This window comes from Scomber scombrus, chromosome 15 (assembly GCF_963691925.1).
Source record: "Scomber scombrus chromosome 15, fScoSco1.1, whole genome shotgun sequence".
Lineage (NCBI taxonomy): Eukaryota > Metazoa > Chordata > Actinopteri > Scombriformes > Scombridae > Scomber > Scomber scombrus.
In genome coordinates this window covers 23,551,335-23,569,530 of record NC_084984.1, presented here as the reverse complement: position 1 = coordinate 23,569,530, position 18,196 = coordinate 23,551,335, and the positions used below count along the sequence as shown (strand labels likewise).

The 18,196-nt window shown below is 35.0% G+C and overlaps 2 protein-coding genes across 5 annotated transcripts; one reads left to right on the top strand and one right to left on the bottom strand.

The window, feature by feature from the left end:
• Nucleotides 1-1,426: 1,426 nt before the first annotated feature.
• Nucleotides 1,427-8,786, top strand: cops4 (COP9 constitutive photomorphogenic homolog subunit 4 (Arabidopsis)). Of its 4 annotated transcripts, none has more exons than XM_062434404.1 (10): nt 1,427-1,663; nt 2,734-2,813; nt 2,913-3,064; nt 3,154-3,257; nt 3,350-3,503; nt 3,622-3,772; nt 3,887-4,057; nt 5,190-5,326; nt 5,990-6,089; nt 8,338-8,786. In XM_062434404.1, exons 1-10 carry the CDS (start codon nt 1,590-1,592, stop codon nt 8,469-8,471), a joined length of 1,257 nt encoding a protein of 418 aa, XP_062290388.1. In that variant the 5' UTR covers nt 1,427-1,589; the 3' UTR covers nt 8,472-8,786. The 4 variants fall into 4 exon arrangements, with proteins under 4 accessions (XP_062290388.1, XP_062290390.1, XP_062290389.1 ...); XM_062434406.1 differs by having other exon boundaries at nt 1,429-1,663; nt 5,211-5,326; XM_062434405.1 differs by having other exon boundaries at nt 1,429-1,663; nt 6,005-6,089.
• Nucleotides 8,787-11,286: 2,500 nt separating this feature from the next.
• On the bottom strand, nt 11,287-14,363 carry LOC133995623 (placenta-specific gene 8 protein-like). The gene is made up of 3 exons (XM_062435096.1): nt 14,279-14,363; nt 14,032-14,156; nt 11,287-11,391 (listed from the first exon to the last, which is right to left on the bottom strand). The coding sequence occupies exons 1-3, from the start codon at nt 14,361-14,363 to the stop codon at nt 11,287-11,289; spliced, it is 315 nt and encodes a 104-aa protein (XP_062291080.1).
• Nucleotides 14,364-18,196: the final 3,833 nt, after the last annotated feature.

Here is an 18,196-nt window from a genome sequence, read left to right as displayed (position 1 = left end):
GTGTCTGTCCCCCGGACCCAATCTGGAAGATGGTTTCACAGACTTTTAGAGATACTAGGAACAACAAGTAAGCCTGCATGCTGGGAGTGTTCTGGTACATAAGGTACTATGAGCTATTTGAGATATCATGGAGCCTGACCATTAAGAGCTTTGAAAGTGAGGAGAAGGATTTTAAATTCTATTCTGGATTGTACAGGAAGCCAATGCAACGAAGCTAAAATGGGAGTAATATGATCTCTCTTTCTAGTTTTTGTCAGTATGCGTGCAGCTGCATTCTGGACCAGCTGGAGAGTCTTTAGAAACTTGTTAGGGCAGCCTGACGACCTTCCTTGGCACTAAGCATGTTGAACTCTTTTGGGGAGGCTGTCCTGAAGTTTTCTGAAGTAATCTTCTGGTATATTATACCAGGCAGCACTTCCCAGAGTTCTTCTTTAGGTTTAGGCTGTCTTTTATTTATTTCTCTGTCCAGGTGAGCCCACACTGCCTCTATAATATTCAGGTCTGGACTCTGTGTAGGCCAGTCCATGACTGTGTTTTATCAGCTGTTTTTCTATCCAAATATGATTTCACGGCATTAGCAGTGTGCTTGGGATCAAAATCGTGCTGAAAAATAAAACCATTCCCAATCAAGCGCCTTCCAGAAGGAATGGCATGATGAATTAAAACCTGTGTAAACCAAGTGTAAGAATAGGTCACACTAAATACTCGCCACTTTAGCCTATAGAAGCTGTCTTTTACTGTTTTTCTGTTTTTTTAATACTGCATTCACATTACCTGTATTTTCTGGTTGTATTCTAATGAAGAGACTGAGAAATAATTACATATGGTCATTAAAGTGTTGCTTAACAATTAATCTAATGGTGGCCTAAGACTTTTTCACAGTACTGTAGTTTGTTTTTGCAAGAAATGTATAATGTTGCATACTGTTAATCTGCCTCGGCACATTAAACAGGCCTCTTCTCTGTCTGTTTTTAAATCTCTTCTTAAAAAACCCATCTCTTCTCCTTGGCCTTTGACACCTAGTAAGACGTTGACTTTATTTATTTTATTTTATTGTTTTTATTGCGTGGCTATTATTTTTACTCATGTTTTTTTGTCTTTTAATTTATGTTATTTGTATTTTATATGTAATTTTATGCCTCATGTGAGCTGGTATGTCTTTAATGTATGATGTCTTTTATTTATTCTTCTGTACAGCACTTCATATGTCAAATTCTCATTAGGAGCTGAGCCCCCCTAAAGGTCTGATGATGTTCTGAGCATGGGTGAGAGAGCAGGGGTTAGGTTATTATTAGGTTTGTTGAGGGATACAGGGCTCTTGAATAGAATATTAGGTATAAGTAGGTTTTTTTTTTGTTTTGTTTGTTTTGTATTTATTTATTCATTTTCTCTCATTTATAAGAATAATGTAGATTGTAAGTCGAGTTTCTGGTTCACACTCCAGTCCAGTAGGTGGCGATAAATGCACCTAAAAGCCGGTTGCCGACCGCCAATAAAAACCCAATAGAAGAAGAAGAAGAATCAACCTCTAATCAACCTCACGAAGAAGAAGCAGCAGACCGGCGTTGTTGACACTTCTTGAAGCTACAATGGCGACCGACGTGAGGCAGGAGCTGGCTCAGCTGATGAATTCAACCGGATCACACAAAGATCTGGCTGCCAAGTAAGCAACAATAACTATAAAGGAACAATAATACCATTTAAAAAACAAATAGCAGGAGTTAGTAGCAGCTAGCAGGGAGCTAAAGGGTGAAGCAGCAAGCTAAGCTAATGGTAGCTACATTAGCTTCACATTAAAAAAGCAGAAAATAACCTTTTTATGTTTAATTTGATACAATGATGTAATGTAATGTACAGAGTGGTGTTATAAGCTGCAGCACCAAGTTAATAGCAGTGTTATTTTGTTGTATTATTATCAAACAGCTGAATCTTGCAGGCTCAATGTGTTTTAAATAAGAAACTTAGTTAAATTATCGTATTTTAACTTTGATTTTACTTTAATAAAATCCCATTAAATAGCTTTTATGTGCCTTATAAACCTGTTTGTTTATGTTGTTTACAGAGCTGCAGCCATGAGTGGATTAATCCATCAGGAAATGATATTATTTTAATAGTCTATTAATTGTTTTGAGTCATTTTGTAAGAAAGAAAATACAAATATCCTCTTATTTTAGCTTCTTAAATGTGAATATTTTCTGTTTTTAAAAAAAAGTCCTCTATGATAGTAATAGAGCTGCAACGACTGGTGGATTAGTCAAACAGTGGCAAACTATTTTGATAATAAATTAATTAGTTTTTGTCATTTTTAAAAGCGTGTTTATTTGTGTGACACATTCAAACAATAAGTCAATTCAAAGTGCTTTACATCAAACTTAAAATGCATCAAAACAATAAAAACAATGCATCATAAGACATATTATAAGCAGTTAAAAGGAGTTAAACAGGAGTAATTATTAACCGCTTAGTTGCCAACTATTTTAATATTTAATTAATACGTTTTAGTCTTTTTTAAAGCAGAAAATATCTAAATTATCTGATTCCAGCTTCTCAAATATGAATATTTTCTTGTGCTGTGAGAGTAAACTAAATATCTTTGGGTTTTGGACTGCTAGTCGAGATAAAACTAATATAACACCTAATACACTTTCATTTGTCAGTTGCACCACACAACCACAAACAAGTGATGTAACTTTAGTCGCTAACCTGTCAAATTTGCTGATATTTCTTTTTTAGATACCGACAAATTTTGGAGAAAGCGGTTCAATTCACAGATGCAGACCAGCTTGAGTCTTTGAAGGCTTTTGTTGAAGCAAGTATGCTGCGTTCGTTTACTTCATCTACAATACATCACCATCTATCTTTAGTGCTCTACATCTTACCGTCATATCTCTAACTACTTTCATTTCTCGCAGTGGTCAATGAAAACGTCAGTCTTGTCATCTCGAGACAACTTCTCACCGACTTCTGCACACATCTGCCAAACTTGCCCGACGCCACGGCCAAAGCAGTGTATCACTTTACCTTGGAAAAGATTCAGCCGAGGGTCATTTCCTTTGAGGAGCAGGTAAACACCCTCACACGCTTAGCCTTAACGGACACACACAGTATTAAAGTTAAGTATTGTCATGATAAAACCTCTCTTTATGTCCACAGGTAGCCTCCATCAGACAGCACTTAGCAACCATTTATGAAAAGGAGGGCGACTGGAGAAATGCAGCCCAGGTTTTAGTTGGTATTCCCCTGGAAACAGGACAGAAGTAAGCTACTGTCACATCTCTCTCTGTGTTATGTTTGTGATATTTCCCTGTCTTTAAATACCCCTTCTTTTTTGTTTTATTTCCTCTTTCAGGCAATACAATGTTGACTATAAATTGGACACGTACCTGAAAATTGCGCGTCTCTACTTAGAAGACGACGACCCGGTTCAGGCAGAGGCTTACATCAACAGAGCCTCATTGCTTCAGAATGAGTCCTCTAATGAACAGCTGCAAATTCATTACAAGGTGCACAGGACTTTAATGATTTACGGCCAGCAAATGAACAAAATCAAACAGTGTCATACATCATGCAGCGTCTGTAGTTGCTTGGATAAATGCTTCATGCTGTTTTTCCTTTTCTCAGGTGTGTTATGCCAGAGTCCTCGATTTTAGGAGGAAGTTCATTGAAGCTGCACAGAGATACAACGAGCTGTCTTATAAATCAATTGTCCATGAGAGTGAACGTCTAGAGGCACTGAAACACGCCCTGAACTGCACCATACTGGCCTCTGCAGGTACCAACAACAACCAGTAACAGCGTTCAAGGGTTCTGTAAACGACAGACTTCAAATAAATGATGATTCTCTTATTCATTTTCACCGCATTTTATTTCCTTTTCTTCCTTTTAGGCCAGCAGCGTTCCCGAATGTTGGCCACTCTGTTTAAGGACGAACGCTGTCAGCAGCTGGCAGCGTACGGTATTCTGGAGAAGATGTACCTGGACCGAATCATCAGAGGAAACCAGCTGCAGGAGTTTGCTGCCATGCTCATGCCTCACCAGAAGGCCACCACAGCAGATGGTTGGTTTCGATAATTAGCTTGTTGGTGCTGGCGAAATTTCACCTATTGGGAACCATCACTGCCTGCATCCTCTTTCATGTCATAGCGTAAATAACCACATGTAGTCTGCAGGTGTTTAGGAGAGTGTACAGGTACATGCTATCAGTGAAGGAAGCCCTGTGTTTACACTACTCACTACAAATATCTCACATCTGAATAAAATCCAGATGAGATTTAAAACACTTTTTTTTTTTTACACACGTGCCCATTGATTCAGTCGGGACACGGCCTCTGGAGCTAATCGCTACCACTCTCTAATTAATGATTGTGACCCCAGCTGGGCGCCGCGGTGTGTTTCAGAAGCGGCTCTCCACTCTGAGTCTATTTTGCTGCGTCAAGCTCCACAGAGCAGATCCAGCTGCACAGGAAGTCAAACACAGAAACATCATAGAACATCTGGTCAATTTTCAAAATAAAACAACCTGTGCAGACTCCTGTAGATCATATTTCAGCAACAAACACAAATAAAACAGACAGATAAAGACACCATTTATCTACGTCGCCTACTGATGCACAATAGAAGCACCAAAATGAAGGAAAATGACCAAATCAACTAAATTTGAGCAAATGAACTAAATGTTTATTTGTACTGCTACTACAGTAATTACGGTACTCTGAAGGCACTCGTTTGTTGATTGAGCTGCCGTAGTTACTGTATTAACAGTGCAGCTTAATTTAATAGGTGGATCATTTGCCCAGAGAACACTACGCCGTGCTTCTGAAACACTCCCGGTTTAGTAGTACACTGTTACATATATATCCATAGTATATATAGTACAGCTACATATATATCTCTGTCCTCATTTCAGCCACTGTTGTTATCACAGTTTGTTCTGTAGATCGCTTACTGACATAGTTACACTTTAGAGGACTAAATATTACGTATAAGTCTACGACAGACTGATACCTTTACTCCTTTTCAACATCTGGCTAGAAAGCAGCTCAGTTACACTTGAATGCCTCATGAACACATTCACACATTGCTTTTTTTTCAGCTGATCTGATCTACCAGCCAGCTTCTGCCACACAAGCTTCAGTGATTGTGTAGTAGAGGCTGGCTGGTCTGGGAGTATCTTAACATAAATTATGAAGGTACTTTGTTTTCCGTCACAGGCTCCAGCATCCTCGACAGAGCTGTGATCGAACACAACCTGCTGTCAGCCAGTAAACTCTACAACAACATCACGTTTGAAGAACTAGGAGCGCTGTTGGAAATCCCCCCGGCAAAGGTGAGACCTAGATTAGGAATGTACTTTATTCATTTTTTTCTCCAAAGAATCACTATGAAACAATTTAACTGCAACTGAACAGAAATGGAAAATTGCCACCATTTTTCCAGGAATATTACTTGTCGCCCAAAGCATAATGAGACGTTTTCAGTAAATTGAATCTATATTTTTTTCACTTTAATATGTATCAATTGTATTTGAGGTTGTACTTTATGTGACTTTTTTCTTTCAGCTCAGATTTGTTACTTATTCAAAGCTCATTACTTAAAGTTTACATCATCATGATTAAAATCTTATTATAAAAATATATTTGTCTGTGATGCATTCAATCACATTACACATAATCTGGAACCACAAACATATTAAACTCAATCAGATCAATCAAACGTTATTTATATAACACCTTTTCAAACTGTTTATGAATAAGAGAAAATAAAAAATAATAAAATAAAAAAATATGAGAAAAAGTTTATTATAAGTAAAAAATCTAGGTTAAAAAGATTGAAAAGACAAAATAAACTTCTGCTACTAACATTTTGCAAATGTAATTAATCTGCTTAACCTTTAATGATACATTAAATAATTTCTTTCCTATGCAGCTCTGTGAAGAAATAAGAAATAAAATCCAGAATTATATTAATTTCTGCTGTAAATAAATGTCAGTTTGTCTCTCTTCAGGCGGAGAAGATCGCGTCCCAGATGATCACCGAAGGACGAATGAACGGCTTCATCGACCAGATCGACGGCATCGTACACTTTGAGAGTGAGTGACGACTTCCTGCGTTTGTTTTTAAATTTGATATAAAACTGAACGTGGCATTACATTAAAATAGAAAGCACTTATTGCCGTTATACTGTAAACACAATAAAATTAGAAGAGCTAGTCCTGGTTGTTGCATTAAAAACATAATACAACATAGTCTCACACACAACATAGAAAAATAGATAAAGTTATGAAATATTGCTCATAATTAGATGTGATTATTACACAGTGTAAAATTCATAAGAATGATATGATATGTCATCTTGAGCTGCGAGTTATAATTGATTTAATTGCAGCAAAAACATGCCAGTCATTTACATTTAACAGATTATATCCATAATGCAAAAATAATTGAGGAAGGTTGAGCTCCAACTGTAATAATAATAATAATAATAACTAATCTTTTTATACAAGAAATACAGCTCAAAGTGCTTCACAACAAAATAAATGACATACACCAAGTGCTTCACATTAAAAGGGCCTAAAAGGAGCGTAAAGCAATGTTTAAAAAGAAAAAAAATCTATGTAATATACGATGGAAAATAGAGAGAGTGCAATTTTAAAATAGTAAAAGTAGCCAAAAAATAGAATTGAATATGTAAAATACAACATTTTAAAAGAAGTGCATCAGTGTGAAGATGACTAATAGAAAAGCTAATAAAAGGATAAAGTGAATATTTATAGTGAGCTGGCTTCTCTGATATCTAAAGGTTTGTTTAATAGTTTTGGCGCGTAGCTGATAAAAGCTGCATCCCTGATTTTAGACAGAGAGAGAGAGAGTCGGCACAACCGTCATCTCACTGCACCAGCTTCTAGTTATAAATGTCCGTGTGACGGCTTCGCTAATATTAACAACCTGCCGCCCATTGCTACGACTTTAGTCATAAATACAGAAACAGCAGTGACCAGTTATAGCCGTGACCGCCGTCTAACCGCAGCTACAGCAGCTACAGCAGCTACAGCAGCTACAGCAGCAGCAGCTGGACATGAAACCGTGTAGAAAAGCAAACGTCCAGCTGAGGTACTGAGACTATGATGATATATTCTCAACTGTATGAAACACATTAATGTCAGATCAGACTAACTCAGCTAACATTAACAGTGAATAATTATAATAATAATTATAATCATAGTAATAATTGGAGATATTTGTAGTATAATAATAATAATAATTAAACTTTAATTTATTTTTTGTTGCTTGAAGAATATAGCTGAATTAGTTTGATTATAATATTAGTTTTATCATTTTAGTTCATTTGAGTGCTGGTTAACGCTTTTACTTTGAAGGAGACACACAAGGTGAATTTATTTATATAGGTAATAATAATAATAATAATAATAATAAACTTTATTTTAGAGCACCTTTCATATAAGGGATGTAGCTCAAAGTGCTTTACAGTGAGACAAGAATATAATATAATACAATAAAACAACTTCAAATAAAAAATAACCAGCGGGTATTTAACCAGGACGAAAGAGGCGGCAGACGGCATCGTTTTTGTCTGTTTGCTTGCAAAAAAAAGGGTAAAAGAAACTTCATGGTAGCCTTTACGATGAATTTATTTTCCCTGAGTAAGATTCAATCCTTAGGCGCCTCAGTGGCTGTTTGATTTTGGGTGTATTTATTATAGTTTATTTATTTTTCTTCATTTTTCTTTCATTTTCAAGTTAAGGGCAAAACACCACGACAATAATAATGATAATAAATAAATAATAAATAAACCTTATTTATAGAGCGCTTTTCAATAATCCAGAAAAAAATACACAAATCATATAAAATAATTGCATTTTGGAAAAGATAAACCAATACAAAAAATGTTTTTAATGTAGGAAAAAAATCAAGAATAGACAAACCACAATAAAAACAATTCAAGGGACATTAAAACTAAAATAAAATCTTAAGAAGCTGACCTGATTTTCTATTAATGCTATCACAGCATTATCTAAAATTGTAAACTAATTAATTTTAATAATTTAGTTTAATAGTTTAATAGTGATACTAAGGATAGAATTAATAAAAAAATAATTAAAACATAAGTTTAATAGTTTAATTCACCTCCACTAAAAAAATGTAATGTGTGTCTGTGGCCACTAGGGGGCAGCATAGTGAAACAGGAATGACAATAAACTACACATTTAGTGCTCGTTAAGGGATCAGAGCTGCTTTAACACAGTCATGAAAGTCATATTTAATTATTTTTAAACATAGTTAATCACAATTTTTTTTTTTTTTTTTGATCTCCTGCAGCTCGAGAACCTCTTCCCACTTGGGACAAACAGATCCAGTCTCTTTGTTTCCAAGTCAACAACCTCCTAGAAAAGATCCGTGGGGCTGCTCCGGAGTGGGCCGCACAAGCTATGGAAACCCAGATGACCCAGTAGATCCGACTCTCCTCCTCCCCAACACTCCCAATATATATATATATAGATATATATATTAAAAAAAATCTCCTAAACGTCGCCCCCCCCCCCCCCCCCCCCCCTCTGCCCATCTGAACATTTTGTCTTCCTGCTCAAAAAATTGTCACTCCCCCCCCCCCCCTACCGAGGAGCTCGTTAAGACATGTTTTCTATTATTGAGCGCTGTGTTTTAAATATCTAATACTGGTTGAATGTTTCTCAGTATATAAAGAACAAGGATTGACTTCATTTGAGTTACTTGTATGTGTCATTAAATAAAAAAAACTGTGCACATGATTATTTGAAGATGGTCGACGTGTTAATATGGTTAAAGAGACACACACACACACAACGACTGCTCTATTTAAGCTTTTTTCATTCCAACACATGCTGCTGCTGCTGCTGCTGTTGTTGTTTTTTCAGCTGACGTTGACGCCACAGCGATTTTCTGTTAAAGTGTCAAGTTTGTTTGCTTCATGTGAATCTCTCAGCTCACACTGATGAAATATTTTGGCAAAGAGAATTAAAAAAATCAAAGTGGATAAAGTTTGGATTTATGGTTGTGTTGTTTATATATAAAGAGTTTAAATCAGCAAAGTCATATAATCAGGGTTGGGAAGGTTACTTTGGAAATGTAATAGGTTACAGATTACTAGTTACTCTATTTAAATGTAATAAGTAATGTAACTATTTCAGTTACTTAATCAAAGTAATGTAACTTATTACATTTGATGACTTTTCTAATGTTCTAACCAATGTTTTCAGCTGTTAGGGTAAATATTCTCATTAAGCACCAAAATCTAAGTCCAGCTGTTTATCATGGATACTGACATGATTTATAAGGGAGATCATTTCTTATAAAGCAACATTTATCTCTCATTTGAAAATGTATTCATTAGTTCATGTAGATTTTGGAATATAAAATAAAGATATTTGATGAATAAAGTAGGTTTAATTGGTACTGTGACATAAATTAAGCCCATGTGTGCTCCAAATAAGCCCATGTCATGATTTATTTACTAAATATAAAAAAATATTGATTTCAAAGAATTAAAAACAGCAATATATGTATTCAGTAACATGTTAATTATTAAAAAATGAGGAAAAAACCCTCCTGAGCAAAATCTTAAAGTTCTCATTTCTGATGTAACCTCCTTTGTAATCATCAACATTTTCGTAAGTAACTGTAATAGATTATTATGTAATTAAATTATGCAACGCCATTACATGTAACTAGTTCCTCCCTGGAAGGTCCTCAGTTGTTACTACTGCATGATAAAGTAAAAAGTGAAACTCTCTTTTTCTTGTAGAAATCCTTCATATGAAACAATCTGAGGAGGAATAAATCACTTTAGTGTTTCATAACTGCTGTGATTAAAGGTCACAAGCAGATATTTCTTCATTTTATTGCCTCAAAAATGATGTGAACCACTGTCCGAAAGGAAAAGATCAGTCATGACTCTGTCGGTGCCCTTGGTGAGATTTTAGATAATAAGCAAAATGATGATCATGATTTATCTTCGTGACTGGCCTTTAATGGAGACTGTTGTAAACTTCCTGTTTTACAGCTTTTACGGCTAAATTAGCTGTTAGCCCTCGCTGTAGAAGCTGTAAAAGCTGTAAAAGCGAAGTGATATTATATAATAATTTTATTTATGTTGCACTTTTCAAGTATAAACACAACAAGTGCTTTCCAGATTAAAAATAGATTATAAATCACTTTGAAACCCCCTGTGTGACATACATACATTTACATACATATATCATGAAGCATTGAGCCCATAACAGATAAAAAAGCAGATTAAATGAAATAAATTCATGTATAACCAAATAAGATGTCGATATAAGAAATAAGCTTGTGTGAATCAGCCAGTAAAGCAACAAACCTTGAATATAAAACAGATAAAAGTGCAAAATATATAGAACTGTATATAAAAAAATACTAAAATATTGACACTTAATTTTTTAGCAGAATTCAAATCACAATGGCAATAAATATTAAATGAGTTAAACACCTGAAAGTATAATAATATACAGAGGAAATCTATTAATATAAATAAGAAAAATATATAATAATATACATTTATTTAATTTTAAATCATATCAATGTATTAATATTTAAAAAATATAATTGTATTATATATAAATAATGTAAAATATATTTAAATCAATAAATAAAAGGGTATAAACTGATCCACTATCAAGAAAAGGACAAAAAAGACACAACAAATGCAAATTAAAAGGTTTTTATTATAAGTATAAACACCACAAACATTCTTAACATTCATTATACAGAAACTCATCAGCCTGTTTAATCAAATATGTCTGCTGTGGAAGTGATTGGTCGTCGTCTTCCAGATTTTAAATGACAGACAGATGCAATAAATACAAATAATTGCATTTATACACTTTATATATTTATAAACCTGTTTCTACGGGTCTAAAATCTGTTGGAGAATCTCACCGGCTGGAAAAAAACCCTTTCACTTTCAGTTGTAGTGTTAAAGTCAACGCTTATCTCCAAATTCACAGCAGATAAAATGAGATTTACTGTAAGGTGTCCGCCATTGGCTAATGTTTAATTTCTCTTAATATCACGAGGACAGTCAGTTTACAGCATAAAGGCGGACTTCTACTGTATATTATGTCATAAACAATGAACACAAAGGATGGGTCGGATCTACAAACAGCAGACCTTTGTGGTGTCTTTACAGCATCTGAAAGGTATAAATTATAAAGAGCTCCATAAATGTAAAGATAAGAAGTCTTGGTTGTATATTTTTTTTTTTAGAGCCGCTTAGAAAATGCCTTGTTCCTTCCTGCGGTCAATATCTCTCTTCAGCTGGCAGGTAGCACAGGCTCCACAAAAAAAGGTTGTTAAAAAGTCTTTACAGAGAGACCCCTGAAAACAGAAAAGCGTTAAATTAGAGGCAGTGATGGAAAGTAACTAAGTACATTTACTGGAGTATTTCCACATTTCAGAGAGAAATATTGTACTTTCTACTCCACTACATTTATTTGACAGCTAATCCTTAAAACTCCAACTTCCAAACATTGTTAATTATACATTTCTGGGTGTGATGTTAGACCTTAAAATCAGCTGGTAATCTCATTTAAGAGACAAGGTTGGCAAAGAGTGTTGCAGTTGTGCATAATTCAGCATCATAAATCATTATAAACTCTGTTGTTCACATGGATTACTTTTATCTAAATGACTGTCTGATGACTGACTGACAACGGAAACAAAAGCAACTCGTGATCACTTAAAAAAATGGACACATTAACACGTACAAAGTCACATGATTTTAAGTTTATGAAACAGCAACATTTTCCCAATTCAGTTTTGAGATATTTTCATTTATTGTCATATTACAACCTTAGATTGTGAAATGCTAACATAGTGATGCAACTTCCTCCTGGAGGCTAACGATACGGTTCAAACATACGTGGCTGAAAGTCATCGAGATGATTGTTGCATTTTAAACTTACATCATTAAATGAAGGCTGAACCTTTACTTCAGTAAAAGTACCAATATGTAAAAATACTCACTGCAGTATAAGTTAAAGTCCTCCATTAAAATACCATTTAAGTAAAAGTACTGCAGTATTATGAGTGATGTAGTATGCAGTATTACAGTAAAAGTACTGCAGTATTATGAGTGATGCAGTATGCAGTATTACAGTAAAAGTACTGTAGTATTATGAGCGATGCAGTATGCAGTATTACAGTAAAAGTACTGCAGTATTATGAGTGATGCAGTATGCAGTATTACAGTAAAAGTACTGCAGTATTATGAGTGATGCAGTATGCAGTATTACAGTAAAAGTACTGCAGTATTATGAGTGATGCAGTATGCAGTATTACAGTAAAAGTACTGCAGTATTATGAGTGATGCAGTATGCAGTATTACAGTAAAAGTACTGCAGTATTATGAGCGATGTAGTATGCAGTATTACAGTAAAAGTACTGCAGTATTATGAGTTATGTAGTATGTAGTATTACAGTAAAAGTACTGCAGTATTATGAGTGATGTAGTATGCAGTATTACAGTAAAAGTACTGCAGTATTATGAGCGATGCAGTATGCAGTATTACAGTAAAAGTACTGCAGTATTATGAGTGATGTAGTATGTAGTATTACAGTAAAAGTACTGCAGTATTATGAGTGATGTAGTATGTAGTATTACAGTAAAAGTACTGCAGTATTATGAGCGATGTGGTATGCAGTATTACAGTAAAAGTACTGCAGTATTATGAGTGATGTAGTATGTAGTATTACAGTAAAAGTACTGCAGTATTATGAGTGATGTAGTATGTAGTATTACATTAAAAGTACTGCAGTATTACAGTATGAGTGATGTAGTATGCAGTATTACAGTAAAAGTACTGCAGTATTATGAGTGATGTAGTATGTAGTATTACAGTAAAAGTACTGCAGTATTATGAGTTCAGGCAATCTAAAACATTTCAAATTAAACTGTCTAAAAATGACTGAACTGCTCACAGCTCATGCCACTGATGGAAAGATATACATTTATTAACTCAAATACAGATTTTAGGTTCAAGCACTTCCATCTTCTGACTGTTATAGTGCTGATTACTTTTTAGATAGAAGATTTATATTTATATTTATATTTATAAGGAGAGGTTCACCATTTAAAGTGTGTCTTAAAGCAGCAGTCAGGTTTTTCCTCTGTGTAATCATTCCTCCTGTTCATACTGACTATTAAAACATCTCCTTTAAAAGTGCTTTCAATGTAAAGTGATGCATTTAAAAGTAGATGATCAGCTTCTATTGAGCTTCATCAGTCTGAGTTAGTCATATCAAGTGATATCTGACACATTTACAGTCTTTTTAACATCAGATTCCCTCTTAGTGTTTCCCTGTTGAACTGTGGAGGAAGTATAGTAACTAAAAGAGGAACTTTGGCTCTAAAAACACTGTAACGTTGAAACATAGAAGATGAAGATTTGACTCATTTGGACGCTGAAGCTTCATATTCGCTTCAGATCAACTTTTAAATCCATGTTTCCACAGAAGGAGGGCTGTTGATTTAGTCCTCCATCACTTCCATTAATAATAATAAACATTATGAAGGGATCTTCTAATGGTCAGTATGAACAGGAGGAATCATTACAACGAGTATTTTACACTCTTGTAATGGCACTTTTAACTAGGAGAAAGGATCTGAGCAGTGTGATTAGTTGATTAATTTATTAGTGGTCAACTATTAAAGAAAAAAAAACACATCCTGCTCTGATTCTAGCTTCTTAAATGTGAATATTTTTTAGTTTCCTTTGCTGCTTTTCACAGTTTTCTGCCATTTTATAGACCAAACAACGAATCTATTAATTAAGAAATATAATCAATCAGTTTTATCGTTAGTTAGTTGCAGCTTCTTCCACTGCTACCTGTGATAAGGAGCCATGAGCGGCCTGCGCAGGTGTAATAAACACAATTAAAGGCTGTGTAATCATTCTCAGAGTCACCTGATACAGTCACACAGCTGCAGATATCCACTAAAGTAAAATAAAAACTTACACTGATGTTGTATCTGGTCCTGTAGACGCTGCGGATGGGCATGCCATGACCACACATGCAGCACTCATTCATGTCACTGGCAATGGAGCAGCCCAGGCAGAGGTGGCAGAAGAGACCGTAGAAGCCTGAGAAATAAAGGTGAAGGTAACAATATTAGGGGGGGCAAAAATCTACATCTTGCATTTTGATGTGGAGAGAAAGAAAAAAAAAGCCTATTTCTCATGAGTGAGGAGTGAGGAGTGCTTACAGGTGCCACAGTCATCGCAGACATCACACAAACCGGTCTGGAAATCAGACTCTTGATATGAGCCTGGTTGTCGGGTCACAGCCATGATGAGGATAAAAAAAACCTTTTATTCTCTGTAGGATAAAAAAAAAAAAAGAAGGTTTATACTGTTTGTTCTTATCATTCTATCTTCAGTCTAACACACGAAAGAGTATGTACATTACATCTGTAGCAGAGATAACTATAAATTACACCTTCTTTTGAACATCAAACAATATGGAAAGAAAAAGAAAAAAATGATTTCCAGTCAAGCAGTCGTTAGGAGTTAAATCTTACCAGATGCTCGGAGAGAGGAAGAGGTGAAGGATGTCGAAAATGAGGAGTAACAGCGGATTGAGACCGGAGGCAGTGCCGAGTCTTTATAACCGATCAAAGCAGGTGAGTAATGCTTTTTTATCTACTTTATCACATGCAACAGTTTTATTGTTCAGAGAGATGTTCCCAGCAAAGAGATCACACCTACACCAAGCCCACATTCACAATAACCCTTCCCCCTTCCCCCTGCACCTGTATACACATACATACATATTTTATTTGCATCCATGTAAACTATAAAAATTGTTTTAGTTCAAGAAAATAAAACATCAGTCAACATGTTTTTCCTGTTCATACTGACCCTTATTCATAATAGATTCATATTTAACTACCTACTTTCTAAGTTTCTGTCTTTTTTAGAACCAAATTCCCTCTTTTTGTTACCACTGCAAGACAACTTGAGCTTTGTATTGTCTTCAGATAAACTTCTAAATACATTTAAAAGTTTAACTAAGCTAATATGAAGCTTCAGTCGTCCTAATGAGTCAAATAAAGTCTTCTATGTTTCAACGTTACAGTGTTTTTAGAGCCAAAGTTCCTCTTTTTGTTACTATACTTCCTCCACAGCTCAACAGGGAAACACTAAGAGGGAATCTGATTCTAAAAAGACTGTAAATGTGTCAGGTATCACTTGATATGACTAACTCACACTGCTGAAGCTCAATAGAAGCTGATCATCTACTTTTAAATGACTGTGTGGACACACTGTGGATTTTGTCCTCCATCAGATTGTACATTATACAATGTGAACGTAGTTATGAAGGTACAGCCTTAAATGAAGGCGGCACTTCTATTTATTCATTTATTTATATGTAATAAAATGATTACAGCGAGGAAAACCTCTTTTGACTGCTGTTTTAAGACACACTTTAAAAAATCGTGAAGCTAATCCTTAAAACTCCAACTTCCAAACATTGTTAAGTATACATTTCTGGGTGTGATGTTAGACCTTAAAATCAGCTGCAAACCTCATTTAAGAGACGTGCGAGCAAAGTTGGCAAAGAGTGTTGCAGTTCTGGAAAATCAGCGTCATAAATCATTATAAACTCTGTTGTTCACTTGGATTACTTATCTAAATGACTGCCTGGGCCAATGGAAACAAAAGAAATTAAGTACACTAAATGTTAAAAAAAGACACGTCATGAGGATAATGAACTATGTTGGATGTCAATGACGCACTAACACATATGATAGATAGATATATAGATAGATAGATACTTTATTCACCCTCATTCATGTATCCAATAGCTCATACATAAATACAAAACACAAATACATAAATAAATAAGAACAAATAATATAATAATATATACAAGAAAATGATATTAAGAGGAGGAAAGACTAATCAGAATTATTGTGAAATAATAATATGAAGTCATTTTACGTTTATGAATCAGAAACATCCAAAAAAAACTTATAACTAACTTAAAATAATAATGTGTTTGCACTCATTTCAATCTGTGAGGTGACTTTATGGACGAAGAAATCAAACAGTAAAAATATCAGAGAGTTTAAAAAGGTGCAGAAATAAAAAGAAAAGCTTGCTTGGGGTGACGTTGTTTTTCTTCTTCTTCATAGTGTTGATTTGTGTTTGATTATGTATGAAAATGATAAACATTGAGATTTAATTGTGTTTGATGGACACTAAGGTGGATAATTGGACTTTGTGAAGTTAATTAATCAGTATAAAATAGGACAGAGGTGTCAAACATATGGCCCGCTGGCCAAAACCGGCCGTCCAAGAGGTCCAATCTGGTCCACAATTGAAAGAAAAATAGAATAGTAATGCTGCTTTCAGAGGTTTTTTTCCACTCTAAATACGATTCACTGACAAAAAAAACAATGAATACATATTATAGTCATATTTAATACATTCATATATTTTACGTGTGCAAAATGTTTTCAATCAGCAGCTTCTGTGAAAAAAACAGAGACATAATCTGCACTCATTTTTTCTTACCAATTACAAATAGTGAGAGTAAATGCTTGTGTGTTTCGTACGTGTTTTAAATGTTTTGAAATAAAACGTAAAAGTCAATTGCATCGGAAATTATGTTGATATTGATTCATTTAATGTTCCACTCATGTCAGTATGTCAGTAACACACAATAAGGATTTTATGATGTGTGCAGTGTCCTCACACACACACACACACACACACACACACACACACACACACACACACACACACACACACACACACACACACACACACACACACATGCCAAAGGTCAGTTAATTATGATCATAGACACACACACACACACGCACGCACACACACGCACGCACGCACGCACACACACACACACACACACACACACACACACACACACACACACACACACACACACACACACATCACTGGGTTAAAAACTATTCCCAAAACAAAGTTTGGGTCACCACGGCAACAACAGTATACTCTCTCTCTCTCTCTCTCTCTCTCACTCTCTCTCTCTCTCTCTCTCTCTCTCTCTCTCTCTTTCTCTCTCTCTCTCTCTCTCTCTCTCTCTCTCTCTCGCGTGCTCCTGTGTGCAGGTGTGGTCTGTCCTCCTCTCAGGTTTCCATGGCGATGGAGGCCACATGACTCAGGTCTTATCCCTCTTAAACTAATTCACATATAATAAATCCATCATCATTTTTTTGTCTTCCTGTTTGTCCACACTGTATTTCTGCTCTGTACACATAATATAACGTCTATCGCCCATCTGTCATGTTCTTCCTGTTACAGGTTTTTTTTAGGGAGTTTTTCCATATTCAAATCGAGGCTCTAACACAGATGATGTTGTGTTGCTGTACAAGCTGTAAAACACAAACAAAAACAACATTTTTTAATATGCAAATGTACAAATTTGACCTGCGTTTATTCAAAAATCTATCCCAAAGTATCTAAAATTGGCTCCACAATGATTAACATTAAAAATTGGTTATAAAAACAAACTGTATAACATATTGTAATAATGTAAAAGCAGCCACAGTCTGCACTGTGAGTACTTTCACTTTGAGACTGTTGATAGTACTTCTGCACTTTCATTTATAGGTAACATTTTAAATTTAGGACCTTTGGCTGTAATGGAATATTTTTAGATTAGAGTTTTTCTATTTCTATGTAAATAAAATATAAAAATACTTCTTCCACCTCTGGTTAAGTCACTCATTAGTAATGTGTGTGCAGTGTGTTGAATCAGAGTTATAAATAAGGATATACGAGCTGACACACTTTGTACTGATACTGAAAACAGAGAGTAATCTCAACAGGAATCACATCTGAAAGTAAAACAGCACACGTGTCTACAAATTGAGTGTAATTTAGCGATTAAACGTGCAATATCTTTTAAAAACATTTAAATATACTTTTTCTACCCTTGCTTTGCTCGTTTCAAACACACGGTGTCGCTGCTTCCCACAAACTCTTTTAACACCTACTGGGGCCGTGTAGGAGAGCATGTAATGACTGTAATGATATAGACTCCTACATAATGAGCAGCTGTAACTCAAACTCAGGAATAGACATGATTTTCAATTTCCTACAGACTAAAGATAGACATGGGCTAAATTACCCCCCCA